General features: G+C 41.7%; 1 protein-coding gene across 2 annotated transcripts in view; it reads left to right on the top strand.

The window, feature by feature from the left end:
• The first annotated feature begins 2,047 nt into the window (after nt 1–2,047).
• The window catches only part of slc18a2 (solute carrier family 18 member 2), a 37,757-nt gene continuing 20,910 nt past the window's right edge, over nt 2,048–18,894 (top strand). The window contains exons 1-6 of one of the 2 annotated variants that reach the window (XM_072557335.1): nt 2,048–2,265; nt 2,468–2,627; nt 7,262–7,610; nt 10,908–10,966; nt 11,974–12,057; nt 12,454–12,546. In XM_072557335.1, the coding sequence (XP_072413436.1) occupies nt 2,492–2,627; nt 7,262–7,610; nt 10,908–10,966; nt 11,974–12,057; nt 12,454–12,546 (721 nt within the window). In that variant the 5' untranslated portion in view covers nt 2,048–2,265; nt 2,468–2,491. Of the gene's footprint in view, nt 2,266–2,467; nt 2,628–3,427; nt 3,621–7,261; nt 7,611–10,907; nt 10,967–11,973; nt 12,058–12,453; nt 12,547–18,894 lie in introns of those variants that run through there. The other variant, XM_072557336.1, reaches the window with a different exon arrangement.

Raw genomic sequence — 18,894 nt, 5'->3', positions numbered from 1 at the left:
AAGCAAGCCCATGGGAATACCAACATCTTCACATTTCCTTCCAAATGTTACGCAACCTTTATTTGTAAATACGTTATTATTCCTTCAGTGTCACTGGGTTTAAATCTTGGGACTCCCTTCCTAACAGCATTGTGGGTACATCAGATAGATTGTAATAGATAAAGTTAATCGTTCACCACGACCTTCTCAAGGACAGTTAGAGATGAGTACTAAATACTGGTCTTACCAGGCACCCCCACACCCAATGAACCAATGACAAAAAGAAAATATTCCAGAAAACTACAACACAAATCCTCTCCCAGTGCTTGGCAATATTTATTTTACTCCAAGTAAGTCATCATCAGATATTGAGTTAAGTTTTATGGTAGATATAATGAGATTTTACTGTTAATTTTACGGAAAGAATTTCAGGTAACTGCCTCTGGAGATAAAGATGCGGTATGTGTACAAGCTGCAAGACCTCTCCAAAACCATTCCAGAAATCATACCTCACTGTCTCCCCATTTAAATACATTAAATGACATAAAATTGCTGCATTGACATAGATATGAACTACATACAACAGAAAGAAGTACCCTTTCTAGAGAAACTCAGCAGGTCTGGCAAGATCTATGGAGAAACAAAGTTATCATTTCTAGTTTGTATGCCTGTTCCACAGTATTGTTCTTACTTCAATTCTGAAGAAGTTGTGCCAGGCTCAGAATATTAACTGTTTCTCTCATCACAGATGATGTCAGACTTGCTGAGTTTCTCCAGCATTCTCTGTATTTGTTTCAGATTTCCAGCATCCACAGTATTTTGCCTTTACACTTTCAAGAGGGTTGGCTATTTTATTTATTACTGAATAGGTGATCTGACGGTAAAACCCAACGTTTGTAGGTATGGAGTCTCCTATGTATACACACACACTTTTATGCGTTTTAGTAGTTGCTGAAGGTTTTGTTTTCATTCACCTTTGTCTGTTAATCCAAGCTTTACTTAATTTTCTTTTTTCATGTTCTGTAGCTTATTTTATATTGAATTAAATATTTTAACTGACAGTCCCGGTTCAAACTCTGCACAATCCAAAAACTAATCTTCAATTTGCTTGCTTAAGAAATGAACGATTACTTGCATGATCACACAGCTCCACCTCCCCCATAGAAGCTGCTGCACGTTTTCGACAATTAGCTGACAGCAACTTTCAATTCAAGAGCCCACAGAAACTCTCTGAACAAACGCGTGCAAGGAATACCCTTAACTGTAACGTTCAGCCCAACCATCTGTTCCATCACTTGGCAAAATAATTGATGAGAAGCTATTAGTCTCAAAGATTACTCAGGAAGCAATTGCATTAAAACCCGATAACTCACAAATTCTTCACGATGATGGAAAACTTTGACATAACAGACTTCTTATTAATTTATTCAGTTAACTAAATAAAGTTCAAATGCTTTGATTAGCCTGCTTTGCTCCTTAGACTTGAAAAATGTTTTATTACAAGGTGATGATCGCGTTATCTTTGGTCATCATCAATCTGTGCGCCTGTGCTTTTTAAAAAACCCATAAACAATCCCATCTCATTTCCTCAGACCAGCACTGAACAGCAGCACTGCCGCGGGGAATTGATGCCTATCCTGCCCTTGTTAATAATCGGGGTAGAAAGAAATTGGAATGAAATTTGCATCAATGCTCAAACCAGAAACCTATTTGCTTTCCAAACCTTTCATTGCAAGGTGGGCATAGGCAGGACGGTTTGGGGTGGGGGAGAGAGAATTATTTGAGAAGGTGGCAAGAGGGTATCTGTTCATTCGAGGTGGGAGTTAAGACCCTACCCTTGCACTGTTCATTGTACTGGAAGTGGCCTGGCTTTACGGATTACAGGATTTTTAGTTTCGTACGTAAACAGTGGCCGTTCATTCTCTGGGAAATGCATCATTGCGTGATGTAAGTTGCTGTGGGTGAGTGCTGATTGAAGGGAGGGCGAAATGGAATCTGAACTTTGATTTTGTCATGGAATAATATTGGAGTAAATAGGAGGGGTGGATTGGCCCGCTGTCTGTGAATGATCGCCCCACTTGGCGCCTTGTCAAGCCCGTTCCTCCCTCCACACCCCACCCCACGTCAACAAAAAGCAGCGGTGAATGGGAGGAATCGTGGCGTCAGCAGCTCGGAGCAATCCTCCCTGATCCTGCCCACTGGCTGCATGGCTCTCTTTCACACACTTGGAGCTGTCGGGGACAGAAGCAGCTTTTAGTAACACAGCCCCGTTCGATTCAATTCAAGGTGAGCGGTGCTTGTACAAGGGGCTTTCATTTCGACTCTTACCCCTCATTCTGTGACATTGCATTACAACAGCAAACATACGCTTCCTGTTGCAATGCTTCTGGTTGTCATTTGGAGTTCGCGTTTGCGCCGACATTCAGAGTCAGTGGTGATGAGTGCTGGCTATTATTACTAACGGGGTTTATGTTTCTCGTCCCTCTAGAAGTTACCCTGAGCAGCACAAGTGATGATGGATGGACTACAGCGACTGAAGGAGTTTAGTTTTCTACGTTGGCTGAGGGAAGGTCGCCAATCTCGGAAATTGATCCTGTTCATAGTGTTTGTGGCGCTGCTCCTTGATAACATGCTGCTGACCGTGGTGGGTAAGTCACCGAGTCAGGGAGTTACACTTACACGGAAGTTAAACTGGAGCCGGCGGCTCTGGGCTGGCCCAAATCAAGGAAAGGTTCATTCTACATTTGACACTTGTTTTGAAAAGGGGAAGGGAGATCCAGGATTCTGTGCACTTTGTGGAAAACCGCTGAATTGTCGGTAAAAAAATAAAGTCAATTTTAATTGCTCAACCAGGACCTGAGCAAAAGTGATAAATGGTGAATGATACTTAATGTATCGATAAAAAAAAGAATAACACTTTTGATTTGTAGTCGATAACAGGATTTAACTAACGGTGTTATTCTGGTATAAAGTTGTTTAATTTGACTTTTCGTGAGGGAGGAGCAGCACTGGGTTAGAATTGTGCAGCATTGGAGTTGCTCTCCAGTTGGGATTAGTGCACACTGTCCCCTAGGTACCCTCCTGGAACTTTCACCCTCCCTTCGTCCAAGAAAACCTCTGTCCGTCTGGGTTGGTGCACCACCTGGCGAAATGCTGCCAGCCTTTGGATCAGCGATGGCGTGGTTATCACTATTTCCAGTGCTGTTACGTGTGATGTTTACCCAGCTTCACTTCTCCAGTTGACCGGCAATCCTTACTTTAAGGCTTGCAACTTCAGACAATCCAGGAAGTGTATTTCGGATTGTACGCAATGTAGCCACTGCCATTTGTGGGGTTTCACAGTGCAGTGTCAGTCCTGCGTGTCACACATGAGCTGTCCCATTAGGACCTCAGCACTGCTCTTTCCCCAGATTCCTGCAAACCTTAGAGAACAGGTTTAACTGTCTTGTCGAGATTCCTGTGGGAGCTGACTCCACCGTCCTTTTAGATAGTGCATCCCTGATCCCTGTGCTAATTCCAAATCTCCTCAGTTTCTCTCTTCCTGGAATTGTAAAACATCTCCACCAGGTTTCTCAGAGAGCGTTACCGCTACTTTTCTGAGATTATCCAACGAACTGAAGTTCTTCAAATGTCTCATTCTGGTAAGAAACCTCCGCACTTGCTTGATTTCATGTGTGCAGCTTGCAAACATCTTGTTTCAGATTTTAGATGCTCTTGAGACATATCTGATTTTGATTACAGGCAATAAGGGTTGTTTCCGTCCATACTGAGTCACCAATTATCTAGAAAATGTCCAAATGATCAGTGAGGACAATATTGGATTTGTAAAGTATAGGTCATGCCCGATGAATCTGTACGATTTGCCGAGGCGACTGAATTAATGAACTAAGGAATGGCTGTGGATGCTATGGGCGGTTGTCAGTTCGCTCAGTGGACTCATTCGCAACGTAAAAGCTACAGCCAGGGTTCGATTCAATTAAAGGCACCTTTTCAAATTGGCAGCTTCAGCTATTCAGTCATTATGATTTGGATGGCAGAATCACACGTGTAAGTTTGCCAACATAGCAAAACCAGACAACCTTCTCATGCAGGTTAAAGTGGAATTAGAGTGGCAAAGCTATGGCAAATGGACTTTAATGTAGCTAAGTGTGAGGTCAGCCACTTCAGATCATAAAAGGCGTATAACTAAATACCATCTCAATGGCAAAACATCGCAAAGCATCCAAATGAGCGAATTGTTAAATGATCGTGGCCAGGGACAAAACAAACTAGAGACTGAGAACACAAGGGTTTATAAATCCGGTTAAGTACCATCCGTGGCTAAACAGTATTGGCATGTTGTTCACTTCTGCGCACTACTCCCCTAGAAAGGGTATATTGGCCTTGAGGGGAGGCTGCCGAAGGACTTGGACAGGCTAGAAGTCTGAACAAAGATGTGACAGATAGAATACAATGTGAGAAAGTGAAGTTAAATACTTTGATAGGAAGAGAGGCTTGCACTTCTTTCTAATTAGGAAAGGATTATGGAAATCTGAAGCATAAAAGGACTTAGGACTCCTAGTTCAGAATTTTCGTAAGGTTAACATGCAGGTTCAGAAGGCAAGTACAATGTTCGCATTCATTTCTGGAGAGCTAGAATACAATATGTACCGCCGAGGCCGTATAAGGCTGTGATCAGACCGCATTTGGAATATGGGGAGCGGTTTTGGACGCCGGGATAAGGAAAGATGTGCTGGCCTTGGAGGGGGTCCAGAGGAGGTTTACAAGAATGAGCCCAACGATGGAGAACTTGTCATCTGAGAAGTGACCCTGGGTGTGTACTCAATGGAATTTAGAAGGATGGGAGGAGAGGAGGGAATCCCATTGCAAGTTACACAATACTGAGAGAGAGAGACCTGGATACAATTGACTGGACAAGATGTGGTAGGAAATACTAAGACCGGACGGCACAGCCTCCGAGTGAAGGGTGCCCCTTTAGACTTGAGATAAGAAGGAATTTCTTCAGCCATAGAATGGTGAATATGTGGAACTCATTGACAGAGAGAGCTCAAGCATTGAATTTCTTTGAGAGAGAGATAGGTGGCTTCTTGATTAGTAAGGGGATCGGAGGTTAAGGGAACAGTCAGGCGTTGAGAGACCTATCCGCGATGATCCAACAGTGGAGCAAACGGGACGGGCCAAATGGACTAATTCTGCTCCTGTGTCTTATGGTCTTAATGAGGAAGTGCAATGAAAATTAGTTAGAATGATAGCTGGATACCAATACCAGGGTTATATTCCCGAGATTTAGACAAAGGAGCAGGATTGAATCGAACATTTGAAGATATTGGTGGGGCGGGAGAGGGTTGTCACGAGCTGGGAAAAGTCTATTTGCAATGTGACTGCACAGCTTCTCAGATCCTTCCTGAAGAAGGGCTTATGACCGAAACGTCGATTCTCCTGCTCCTTGGATGCTGCCTGACCTGCTGCGCTTTTCCAGCAACACATTTTTCAGCTCTGATACTCCAGCTTCTGCAGTCCTCACTTTCTCCCAGCTTCTCAGATCGTCCGGAAACAAGTTGGGTTCTCTCGTGTCTGCAGCTTTCCCTCTGGGGAAGTTTCTGGGAGAAGGCAGCAGAGAGAACGCGGATTATCGGACAACAAGCTGTTTAACTTCTACCGCAACGTTTAGCTGAAAAACAAAACGGAACATCGTCAGTGAATTTGGGAGCAGAAATTAGCACTGAAGCCTGAAATGGGAGGAGTGCAATTGAGGACAGCTTCCCACATGAGCTTTTGCTCTTGTGCCACTGCAGGAACCCTTAGCAACAGCGCACTCACCGCTGGGTCGGCAAACTTCTGTTGGGGAAAAGATATAGCAGGTTATGAGGTTAGGCCCACAGGTGAGCCAGGGTGTAACGAAATGCTGGGAAAGGGTTCACAAGGAGCTACATCGCCTCTTTACCTCGGATTGGATGGCAGTGGCTGTTTTACTGGAATGTTGTTGATCGAACATCACGATTCGATTAACAGAGAGAGTGCCTCCCTCCCATTTTCCTGCTGCAGATGTTACACAGCTCAGTGTCGGGTACACCACCTCTCTCCGAAACGAACAGAGAGAAAGCAGAGACTATCCAACAACACAACTTGTTTCCGGACAGAGGTGGGAGCTCAGACATCGGGCTGCAGTGGACTATTCGTTGAGTTCGTTGATAGCTCCATCTATTCCACAACGTTTTTGGTGAGGTGCAGCCGGGTCGAGTCGCCTTGTTGGGGCCAGCTCACAACACTGGGATTAATACTGAACCATCGCCATGGGAACAAGTTCCGAATTCAGAAAGATCAGTAAATAAAGGGGCAGACGACATCAAGGGGAAGGAATAAGACCATTTTTTAAAGGGTGCACTATCGGTTCAAGAATGTTTATTGGGATTGACTCATCCAAGGTGAATGGGGGACAGTTGGAGATGTACCTGTCAAAGGGAATGCTGGAGGCTGGGACCCTTCCCTCTCCCTCTGTCTGTCCCAGAGTGATCACCTCCCCCCTCTCGAATTTATCATCGTCAGTCTCGCTTATCTGGTACACACCAAGTGTAATACAATCCCTCTAAAGCAAAGATCACTGTGGCTCTCATTCATTGTGGCTGGGTCCTTTTCAGAGGTTCTTCGACCGTTGGGTCAGGATCATCCATCAGGTCATTGGAAAACGATGACAGTTTGATATGACTTTGCTGGGTGTGGTTCACGGGGGAAGGTCTAATACCTTCACTTGGGAGAACGGCCTGTTCCTCTGCCCACTCAGGAAGACCGACAACTTCAGCTGTAGTGACACTGTCACCTCGATTGACAGACGGAGGAACCACATTCACAGCAATATCTACTCTCCACCGCAGAAAGTGGAAAGTGAAGCGTGTCATGGGGGATAAAACTGGAAAAATGGGAATAAAACGGGAATTGATCGACATGCCTTGAAATTGTAACCATTCAAGTGTTGAGGCTAGGTTTACACCATTTCAATAGAGCGATGGGAATGGTCGGAGTCCAGTTCCCAGTGTATAATCTGCCTCTTACTGTCTAGGCTACTGTAAATTGCCAACATTTGTAATCAAATGTGTCCCCCCCTCCCCCAATTAGAGATACCAGGAGGTTCCGCTAATTGTTGCAGTAGGTGAACCTAGTAAGTTCCACTCTAGATAAGTACAATCACTTATCAATCCACCTCTTGTTTTTATTGTGTTCTTTGTGTGCTTACAGCTCCTGGCTAAGAGCTGTCTGAATTTGCTAACTGCCTGATGTTTTACAGTGCCCATCATTCCCAGTTACCTGTATGCTCTTCATCACCAACCACTGGAGCAAAGCCCCACCCAAACCCCTGGCGTGGTTTCCGCGACTCGATTTCAGAAAATCTTTTCCTACTATGACAACTCGACAATGATCACCGAGCGGGAAAGCAGGCCGGGTGATATACAGCAGGCCTTCACAACAACACCGCCCTCAGTGACCAATGTGACTGGGACAGCCGATTCGAACAGCAGCTGCTTGAAGAAAGACAAGTACTTGCTGAATGAAAATGTCCAAGTTGGCTTGTTGTTTGCTTCAAAGGCCACTGTCCAACTGGTAACAAACCCCTTCATAGGGCCCTTAACAAACAGGTGAGTCATTGGGTCTAACCATAAAACTTGCACTTCCTGCAATGTCATCTGTCATGAATGAGTCTCCTCTTAATGAACAAACTAGACTAACTTCACAGGCGATAAGAGATGATAATAAAAGTAAAAGTGCTGGAAGCCCCGAAATGACAGGGGTATATGGGGAGAACAGGCTAGTTGCTTTCTCTGGTTGAAACCACTCTCAGAACTATTGGAAGCTCAGCACTCTCTCCATGGATGTTGACTGATCTGCTGAGAGGCTCCAGTTTCAAAACCGTCTGCCTGTTGCATTTACTCTTCCCAGCTTTTAATCTCGCACTTTGAGTGCCCAAGGTGAGAGTGTGCAGGGCTGAGAGGAGGGGGTAGAACTGATTTCCTGGTTAGTTTATCAGATGTTTAAATAAGATTATAATTTCACTCGTAAATTTCTAATCAAAGGAAGATGTTCTTTCCAGAAGAACTGATACATCATGTAGAACTCACTAAATGCATTGCAGGGAAGATAGATGCGTGCATGAGGGACAAATGGAGATACTGACTGGGTAGATGCACGGTGGCACAGTGGTTAGCACTGCTGCCTCACAGCGCCAGAGACCCAGGTTCAATTCCCGCCTCAGGACACTGACTGTGTGGAGTTTGCATGTTCTCCCCGTGTCTGCATGGGTTTCCTCCACGTGCTCCTGTTTCCTCCCACAGTCAGGTGAATTGGCCATGCTAAATTGCCCATAGTGTTAGGTAAGGGGTAAATGTAGGGGTATGGGTGGGTTGCGCTTCGGCGGGGCGGTGTGGACTTGTTGGGCCGAAGGGCCTGTTTCCACATTGTAAGTAGTCTAACCTAATCTAACATGTAAGCGAAAGTGAGGACTGCAGATGCTGGAGATTAGAATCCAGAGTGTGGAGCTGGAAAAGCACAGCAGGTCAGGCAGCATCCAAGGAGCAGGAAAACTGATGTTTCAGGCAAACATGTATACCAATCATCTTACATAAAGGTATAGGTAATCAGAGAGTGACAGCCCTTGACATCAAGGTTGCATTGGTATCGAGGAGCCCAAGTAGAACTGGAATCAATGGATATCAGGGAAAACTCTCCTTTGGTTAGAGTCCCATATCTGGTACATAGGAAGATGGTTGTAGTTGCTGGAAGTCAGTCATCTCAGCTCCAGGACATCTCTGCAGGAGTTCCTCAGGGTAGTGTCCTAGGCCCTATCTTCAGCTGCTTCATCAATGACTTTCCCTCCATCATAAGGTCAGAAGTGGGGATGTTCGCTGATGATTGGTGCTCAGTTACTGAAGCAGTCCATAATCAAATGCAACAAGGTCTAGGCAATGTCCAGGCTTAGGTTGAAAAGTGTCAAGTAACTTTATGTCATACAAATGTGAGGCTATAAGCATCCCCAATAAGAGACAATCTACCCACCTTGATATTCAATGCTGTTACCATCACTGAATCTCCCACTATCAACATCCCTGGGTTTACCATAGATCAGAAATTCAATTGGACTCATTATATAAATACAGTGGCTATAAGAGCTAGTCAGAGACTAGGAATACTGCGTCAAGTAACTCACCTCCTTGCTCTCCAAAGCCTGTCCACACATCAGGAGTGTGATGGAATACTCCCCACTTGCCTGGATGAGTGCAGCTCTAACAACACTCAAGAAGCTTGACATCATCCAGGACAAAACAGCCTATTTGATTGGCATTACATCCATAAGCATGCACTCTTTACACCACCAAGCTCAGTAGCAGCCGCGGGTACTATTTACAAGAAATTCACCAAAGATTTTCAGACAACACCTTACAAACGCTCACCACTTCCATGTAAAAGGACAAAGGTAACAGATACATGGGAACACTACCACCTGCAAATTCATTTCGAAGCCATTCAAGCATTCAGACTTGAAAGTATATTACTGTTCCTTCAGTGTAACTGTGTAAAACCTTGAAATTCCCTCTGTAACAGCATTGTGGGTCTGCCTACAATGCAGGTACTGCAATGGTTCAAGAAGGCAGCTCACTATTATTTTCTCAAGGGCATCTAGGAATGGGCAATAAATGCTGGCCCAGCCGGCAATGCCCAAGTCTCCCAAGTGAATTGATAAAAGGTTGCTTCCGACATCAAGAAAGAACTCACCTGACTTCTTATGCATTTTTCCCAGATTTCTCACCATAGTTCACATCATATAGGCCTGTACAAATTCTGCCCATTGTGTTTTCTGAACTCTGTTCAAATGATACTCATGTGGCAAAGATGTCTACCACATTAGTTTCTGCACAGGTAACTCTTCAACTGCTATAATGGAACAAAAATGTGTCCAAAATGTAAATCTACAATGCAATACTTATGTTAGTCTGCCTGGTTTTGAAAGGGAAAACCACAGAAAGTCCAGCAGCATCAGGGGAGCAGGGCAATCAGGTTTCAGGTCATCAGTACATTCATGAGTCCTGATGAAGGGTCCCAAACCAAAACGTCGACTCTCCTGCTCCTCTGATGCTGCTTGATCTGCTGTGCTCTTTCCAGCTTCACACATTATTGACTCTGACTTTACAGCATCTGCAGTCCTCACACTCTCCTAGTTTTGAAAAGGGTCTATCCTTGATTATGGGTGCATATGAACAAGATTTTGTATGTGAGAATGTTTACTTTTATATGTATGAAAATGATAAAACAAAATGTTTTATTTCTTGCACATTTGATAGTCTGACAGTAAAGGAGAATTTATGTATGTGCAATTATAGCTCAAAATGTACCCATCATAAAAGGAGAGAATGGGAGAGTGCTCATGAGTAAATAGATATGTTTGATAGCAGGAGAATATATTTACTTGTGTAAATGAGTATGTGTGCAGGTGTGAGTGCCCATACAGATGACTGGCTGTACAGAAGTTCAAGGGCAGTTAGACATTGTTTCAAGCTTAGATTTCAAGCTTGCAATTTGAAACAATACCTTAGTGGCCATTACAAAATTTAGCTTATTCCCAGAATAAGTCTTTGTTTTTTCATATCTTGTTCCATTAATGCATTCACTTCCCTGGTAAATCTTTCAAAAACAATTGACTGTTTAAAATGAGAAACAACTAATACTGCCTACGACACAAGTATGCATATCGTTTTGCCTCCAGTGTGTATAAAAATCACTGTTCACATATAGATGTATCTATATAGTCACAATATTCTTTGTATAAGATTTTAAATTTTCCTTGAGCTGTCTACTTAGAAAAGGGCACCCTTTAGCTTTTGTGAATTGTTTTGTACAGGTACTTATGAACAATGTAAATTGGATACTTCTTTTGCTTGCAGGATAGGATATCAAATTCCAATGTTTGCAGGGTTCATTATCATGTTCATATCAACAGTTAGTAAGTACTTCAACTTTATTTTTTATTTATCTAAAGCCATTAACAAGGTTAGAATCCTTATTGTCTGTGTGACACAGTATCCTTTTAACATAATCATGAATCCATTCAAATATCTAATTGAATAAGGATCTTGTTTGTTTGCACTTCCTTTTTGAAGATGATATACAATTTGGATGGCAATAAAGATCAAACTCTTATTGAGCTCATGCTGGGTCAAAGTCGATTTGATCTTAAACATGTAGGTCAGTAATTTGTTGAGGAAACCACAAGTGGAGGCAGGGGAAGTCAATAAGGCATATGGAACCTGGAAGTCTCCAATGTCCCCAGACCTCTGGAATATTAGTCTAATACATTGTATGTGACACCATCCTTTGGCTCCCAATCAGGAAACCAGTCCAACTGGCAGGTTTAACTTCCAGCTGGGCAAAGAGCTAGTCAGATAAGATAGATCAATGCCCAGTGATGGGGAATTGTTGAGTGGGTGACCTAGGCAGATGAGGTTTCTTAGGGAAGAGGGTCAAAATCGGGAGGTATTTTGTACAGCTGGAGACATCCAAGGGAGGTATTAGGGGCTGGTTAATCAAAATGGGAAATAGAGTCAATCCCAGGGTCCTGGTGGAGGGGGAAAGATGTTTGGGAAAACTGAGGCTCAAGATGAGAGTTAGTGTAGAATCAGAAGCCTGGCAAATGGGATCAGGTAGGCATGCTGAACCTAACTGTTGGATCTGACAGCCCTTGTCTGGATGTAACTAACAACTATTCAAAGGTTCAGGAAATGCAACCATCCACAGTTAAATTCAAAATCTGAATAATAATAATAAGATACAAAACCTTGTTATATACTTGAAGTTCCAACTCGCTTCCTTCGAGTGGATTGTTTGCTTTCCCACCTTCCTCTCTCCATTAAAAGTAAAGTTAGGTTTAGTTTCACAGAGAATTTGGATTCAATTGCAATTCTTGGGTTAAATATGTTTGGATAACACTCTCACATCTTCTTATCCCTGCAGTGTTTGCTTTCTCAAAGAGTTACGTTTTACTGTTCTTAGCCAGATCTCTGCAGGGTATCGGCTCATCTTGTTCCTCTGTGGCAGGTAAGGGAAAATTTCCAAAGTAATAAGACAATAACACTGTAACTAAACATCTTTAGAAGAACAAGCAGCCATGTAAAACTTTATTAGAGATGTTGGCCTAATAACTAACTGTAATTTGATAATAATCATATTTCTGTGTGTTCAATGGTTTCCAGTTGTTTCACAGTACAGATAATCTTCATTAAAATACAAATTTAATATTTTCTAGCATTGCAAACATTTTAATTTTCTTTTGGAATTTGATTTCTCATTGTTTAGGAATTATGCAATAGTTACATTGAGAATTCATTCTGTATTTACTGCACTGAGAAGTCATGTTGTGCTTCCAAGGTCAATAGCACTTTAATATTTCATAGACATTTACACAGACTGACAGGTCTCTCTTTTCTCACACAGGTATGGGGATGCTGGCCAGTGTTTATACTAATGATGAAGAAAGGGGTAATGCTATGGGTATCGCATTAGGAGGTCTTGCAATGGGGGTTTTAGGTCAGTATCCATCTAACTGCATTATGTTTGACTGCTTCAAGAGGAAGACAATTCATAGTCACCTTAGAAAGTATACTATAAATCAGTGGATCACAGTTTTCTAATTGGGAGAAAGTGAGGACTGCTGGAGATCAGAATTATGAGCATGTTGCTGGAAAACCACAGCAGGTCAGGCAGCATCTGAGGAGCGGGAGTATCGACGTTTCGGGCAAAAGTCCTTCATCATTGCTGAATGATGAAGGGCTTATGCTCAAAACGTTGATTCTCATGCGCCTCGGATGCTACCTGGCCTGTTGCGCTTTTCCAGCACCACACTCTCAATACAGTTTTCTAATTGTTCACACAAAATGAAAGCAAATTCCAGAAGTATAAACTTTGTTTCAAACGTCATCTGCTATTTCAAATAAAAGACCCTGCAAGATTGTAGTGGCCTCTTTAGCTATGCAATGGTTACACTTAACTTTAATGAGTTATTGAACAATGAACTGAGAGTTAAGATTGAATGTCAGATGTGATTCAGAACCTTCAGTACCTGAATTGGACTTCTGACTGTATTTCTTCAAGAATTCTCACATTCTGTCCAGTTCAAACCTTTTAAGTTCAGTTCAGAGGGCACTGGACATTATATGGCCGAGTTAACTAATGTAATTACAACCAAAGTTCAACAATTTCCATAATGCACCATTTAAAAATTTACAGAATTTACCATTATATTATTGGAAATAACTTCAGAGAATGACGGAGTCAGATCATGCTGTATAAGGCACAATTAAATAAGTAGGAGAAAGTGAGGACTGCAGGTGCTGGAGATCAGAGTTAAGGTGGGTACTGGAAAAGCACAGCAGGTCAGGCAGCATCCGAGGAGCAGGAGAATCAACATTTCGGGTCAGAGCCATTCATGATTCAGCAATGATGAAGGACTTGTGCCTGAAATGTCAATTCTCCTGCTCCTCGCTGCTGCCTGACCTGCTGTGCTTTTCCAGCACCACACTGTCAATCCCCACAATTAAATAAGTGAAAGACTTTCACTTCCACCTACCCTGAACCATTATAAATGTTGATCATTCTTTACATGAAACTAAGATATTTCTTACAATATCTCTGATGTTCTTGTTAACCTTGCAATATTGCTGTTGATTTATCTTAGCTGTACTGTTTACAAGTCATGTTAGCTATAACTGGGTTAAAGAAGTAAGTTTGAAGGAGGGTCCCAAAGGAGGTTAGAAGGATAAGAAAGTATAATTTCATGCTTTTAACTTACATGGATGAACAAATGGGTTGAAATGAGCGGGGAATGAATTAAAGATCAAAGTTAAAGGAATACAGAGATCACAAAAGGTTGTAAGGGCTGGAGGAATTAGAAAGGAAGGAAGAAGCCATAGAGGGATTTGCCAAGAATTTTAAATCTTGTAAATTACTACTGCATGTGTACAACAATTTGAATACTCCTCCTCTGACCCACTGCAAGTTGTTCATTTGCTCTGAACCATCAGATGTTCATGTTACTTTTGGTCATTTATAGTACGGAGAGAATTTTTTTTCTAATTTAACTGAGTGAAGGTATGATTCCTGCTTTTGAATTTGAGGAAACAGCCCATATTTTCTGTTTTTTCCAATCAGAAGGCAAAGTATTTTTATGCCTTTGTGTTCTAGTAGTGAGTTGCCTCTTAATCCCTGAAACATATCATTTGTTGTGTGGTTGTGAACAAGTCTCAGCATTGAAATTTAGAAACTTTCTTCTGAAACTCAATAATGGTGAAAAAATGAGTCTTTTTTCACTGCCTATCCAATATCAAATATGTCCAAACTTTGGAGGACCAGCAGAAATAGGTAGGAAAAGGGAAAGCAGTTAGTTGACTGGTATTGAGACTGTTCGATATCTGAAAGAGAGAAGGCAAAATCGGATGTAATGGTGTTACAGTTAAATAAAGGTAATTATGAGGGCATGAGAGAGGAACTGACGAAAATAGACTGGAAGCAGAGCCTAGCAGGGAAGACAGTAGAGCAAAAATGGCAGGAGTTTGTGGGTAAAATTGAGGACACTGTACAGAGGTTCATCCCCAAGAAGAGAAAGATTATCCGAGGAGGGATTAGACAGCCATGGCTGACAAAGGAAGTCAGGAAATCTATCAAAGAAAAAGAGAGATCCTATAAAGTGGCCAAGAGCACTGGGAAATCAGAAGATTGGGAAGGCTACAAAAACAAACAGAGGATAACAAAGAGAGAAATAAGGAAGGAGAGGATCAAATATGAAGGTAGGCTAGTCAGTAATATTAGAAATGATAGTAAAAGTTTCTTTCAATACATAAGAAACAAACGACAGGCAAGAGTAGACATTGGGCCACTTCAAACTGATGCTGGAAGCCTAGTGATGGGAGATGAGGAAATAGCAGGAGAACTTAATAAGTGCTTTGCATCAGTCTTCACAGTGGAAGACATGAGTAATATCCCAACAATTAACGGGAATCAGGGGGCTAAGTTGAGTATGGTTGCCATTACAAAAGAGGAAGTGCTAGAAAAGCTAAAAGGTCTTAAAATTGATAAATCTCCTGGCCCCGATGGGCTACATCCTAGAGTTCTGAGGGAGGTGACTGAGGAAATAGCGGAGGCGTTGGATGAGATCTTTCAAAAGTCACTGGAGTCAGGGAAAGTCCCGGATGATTGGAAGATCGCTGTTGTAAACCCCTTGTTCAAGAAAGGATCAAGACAAAAGATGGAAAATTATAGGCCAATTAGCCTAACCTCGGTTGTTGGTAAAATTCCAGAATCCATCATTAAGGATGAGGTTTCTAAATTCTTGGAAGAGCAGGGTCGGATTAGAACAAGTCAACATGGATTTAGTAAGGGGAGGTCGTGCCTGACAAACCTGTTGGAGTTCTTTGAAGAGGTGACAAGTAGGTTAGACTGGGGAAACCCAGTGGATGTGGTCTACCTAGACTTCCAAAAGGCCTTTGATAAGGTGCCACACAGGAGGCTGCTGAGCAAGGTAAGGGCCCATGGTGTTCGAGGTGAGCTATTAGTTTGGATTGAGGATTGGCTGTCTGACAGAAGGCAGAGAGTTGGGATAAAAGGTTCTTTTTCAGAATGGCAGCTGGTGAGAAGCGGTGTCCCGCAGGGTTCAGTGTTGGGGCCACAGCTGTTCACATTATATATTAATGATCTGGATGAAGGGACTGGGGGCATTCGAGCAAAGTTTGCTGATGATACAAAGTTAGGTGGACAGGCAGGTAGTACTGAGGAAGTGGGGAGGCTGCAGAAGGATCTAGACAGTTTGGAAGAGTGGTCCAGGAAATGGCTGATGGAATTCAATGCGAGCAAATGCGAGGTCTTGCACTTTGGAAAAAAGAATACAAGCACAGACTACTTTCTAAACGGTGAGAAAATTCATAAAGCCAAAGTACAGAGGGATCTGGGAGTGCTAGTTGAGGATTCTCTAAAGGTAAACATGCAGGTTGAGTCCATGATTAAGAAAGCGAATGCAATGTTGTCAATTATCTCAAGAGGTTTGGAATATAAAAGCACCGTTGTGCTACTGAGACTTTATAAAGCTCTGGTTAGGCCCCATTTGGAGTACTGTGTCCAGTTTTGGTCCCCACACCTCAGGAAGGACATACTGGCACTGGAGCGTGTCCAGCGGAGATTCACACGGATGATCCCTGGAATGGTAGGTCTAACATATGAGGAACAGCTAAGGATCCTGGAATTGTATTCATTGGAATTTAGAAGATTAAGGGGAGATCTAATAGAAACTTACAAGATAATACATGGCTTGGAAAGGGTGGATGCAAGGAAATTGTTTCCGTTAGGCGAGGAGACTAGGACCCGTGGACACAGCCTTAGAATTAGAGGGGGTCAATTCAGAACAGAAATGTGGAGACATTTCTTCAGCCAGAGAGTGGTGGGCCTGTGGAATTCATTGCCGCTAAATGTCTTCAAGGCAGAAATTGATAAATTCTTGATGTCACAAGGAATTAAGGGCTATGGGGAGAATGCGGGTAAGTGGAGTTGAAATGCCCATTAGCCATGATTGAATGGCAGAGTGGACTCGATGGGCCGAATGGCCTTATTTCCGCTCCTATGTCTTATGGTCTTAAGCTCTGGTCTTTGTTTTTGCTTGTAGCAACATGACTCAAAGGTTGCTTATAGCAATGGAGACAAAACATTTATATACCCCAGCTACTCAGCAATAGCCAATACATTTCTTCAAGGCGGAGTGGAGAATTGGTATTCACATCTTTGGAAATGTGTTTCTGATGATGGCAGTATTGGGAGAATATCTCCATGTTCTGATAATTTGGATTCACTGAGTCCATTCTCTATTACTATGGGAAAGGACTTACCTTCTCAATTCTCCAATGATTAAGTATTCACATGCATCTGCTGCAACATCCACAACTTTCCACAGTATCCAGGTTTTCCCCAGACATAATACCCAAATCCCTATGGGGAAATTCTTCTTACATATTCCTTTAGGGAGGATACATGATTTTGCACTGAATGGATCTCATACCAACTGAAAGATCAGACTCATTGTATTGTTTAAACTGTGCAATGTAGATGTTGCCACATATGGTTTGAAGTTTTAGTTTGTACATCAACCTTGTGGTGTTACAACTGTATATGTAAAACCAAAGGCTGTTTTCATATTTCCCAATTTGAAGGTAAACTATTGTGAAATTTTGGAATGTATATAAGCCCATGTAAGCTCTAGAATAGTGGCATGATATTGTTATACAAACACAATGGACAGTGAGTTCCTGAGATATTTCAACTCAGAGAAATTCTGAATTTTAGACATGGAATAAAATAAAGTACTTGAAAATGATGAGAGAGTGAAAACAAGACAGGGAGAGAACATTAGCCAGCAATTATAAAATAATATTGGTAATACTCTGGAAACTGCTTCTGCATGTTTTGAAAATGGTTCTCAATAACATCAGCTACTATAAGGTAGGAAGACAGGATCCATACTGCCAGTTCATTGAAAGGAATGATAATTGCACACTCTCAAAAATATTCCCATGCCTTAGAGTGCCAAAGTAATAGTTTCAGACAGGTGAACACTTTCACTTCATCTTGTCCATGACTCCATTGTATTCTCTTTGTGCATTTCCAATAACTCAGATTTCTATTATTGACAATACCCATCTAGTTCATTCTTCAAACCTATTTCATGTTCCTTTTCACATTATCCATGATAGTAACCTGATTGAGCACAGCAATATAAATAAATGCTTAACCATATACCGGCAGTGTCAGACTGTGCCAACTATCCTCTCCCTGATATGTTCCCTGTTTACAATGCTTTTGGTGAGGTAAACTGCTTGAACCAATTTTCAAAGATCACATCAAATTCTCATAATTAAAAGTAACATTTGTTTAAACATATATGAGAGCCAACTACAGAGATTATAACATATTTAAGGGAAGATAATAATCTCACAATCAACAACTTAACTCATATGTATGGAGAAGATTATAGGTTATGTTTACAGCAAATAATACTTTAAATGATTTTTAATTATATCTTCCAATTGCACAAATACTTTATAAATTTTGCTTTCAATTCTGTTCGTAAATAAAACATAAGACAAATTCAACTGAAGAGGCACTATTCAGCCTAATAGAAAAAGAACAGGTAGGGAATATCAGATATATGAAAAATAAAACTATTTTATTTTCGATAACTCAAATTCAGCATCAAACATGCTCCCAAGTCAGATCCATCACAATTAGATTTAAAATATACTCCTGAGTAAGAGTGCCAAATTAAAACCAAATCTGGAGAATAATAAATACTTAAACCTCATTTTACAGAGTACTGACGGTACAATGCTTGCCAACAATCTGGGCTGAATTCAAACACCAGGCATAAGTGAGTCATCCACATTCTGTTGGCTCTGTTTTCTTCCTTGTTCTTTTTTTAAAAAATAAAATGAAGCACCTAATTTAAACTAATGTGGAAGATTTATTAAGTGGTAATTTTTAAAACAGGGTATGCATTAAATGCCTTTTCATACTTCATAGATTCTCCTCCCAATTATTTGAATTGAGAGTATTGGTGAGCAAGCAGTCCAGGTGCTATCAAATGGCCTCAGTGCCCCTGAGTTAGGCAAGGGGTTGTATAGGGAGAAAGTGAGGACTGCAGGCTGCTCTTTTAATCTTTTCCCGGAATTCTATCATGGGTGAGAATAGCTCTAAACGAAAATGGTTTGCCAAAACTCAAGTTTTCTAACACCCCTTTCCTTTGACTTGTGTAAATCTCCAGCAAGTGCAACTTTTACCTAACTTCAAGTCAATTTATGGCCTCAGAAGATTTAAATATGGGAAATGAGATAACGGTGCTGA

This window comes from Chiloscyllium punctatum, chromosome 38 (assembly GCF_047496795.1).
Source record: "Chiloscyllium punctatum isolate Juve2018m chromosome 38, sChiPun1.3, whole genome shotgun sequence".
NCBI classification, from domain to species: Eukaryota; Metazoa; Chordata; class Chondrichthyes; order Orectolobiformes; family Hemiscylliidae; genus Chiloscyllium; species Chiloscyllium punctatum.
The sequence above is the reverse complement of the archived record's forward strand: the minus strand, read 5'-3'. Positions and strand labels throughout refer to the sequence as shown.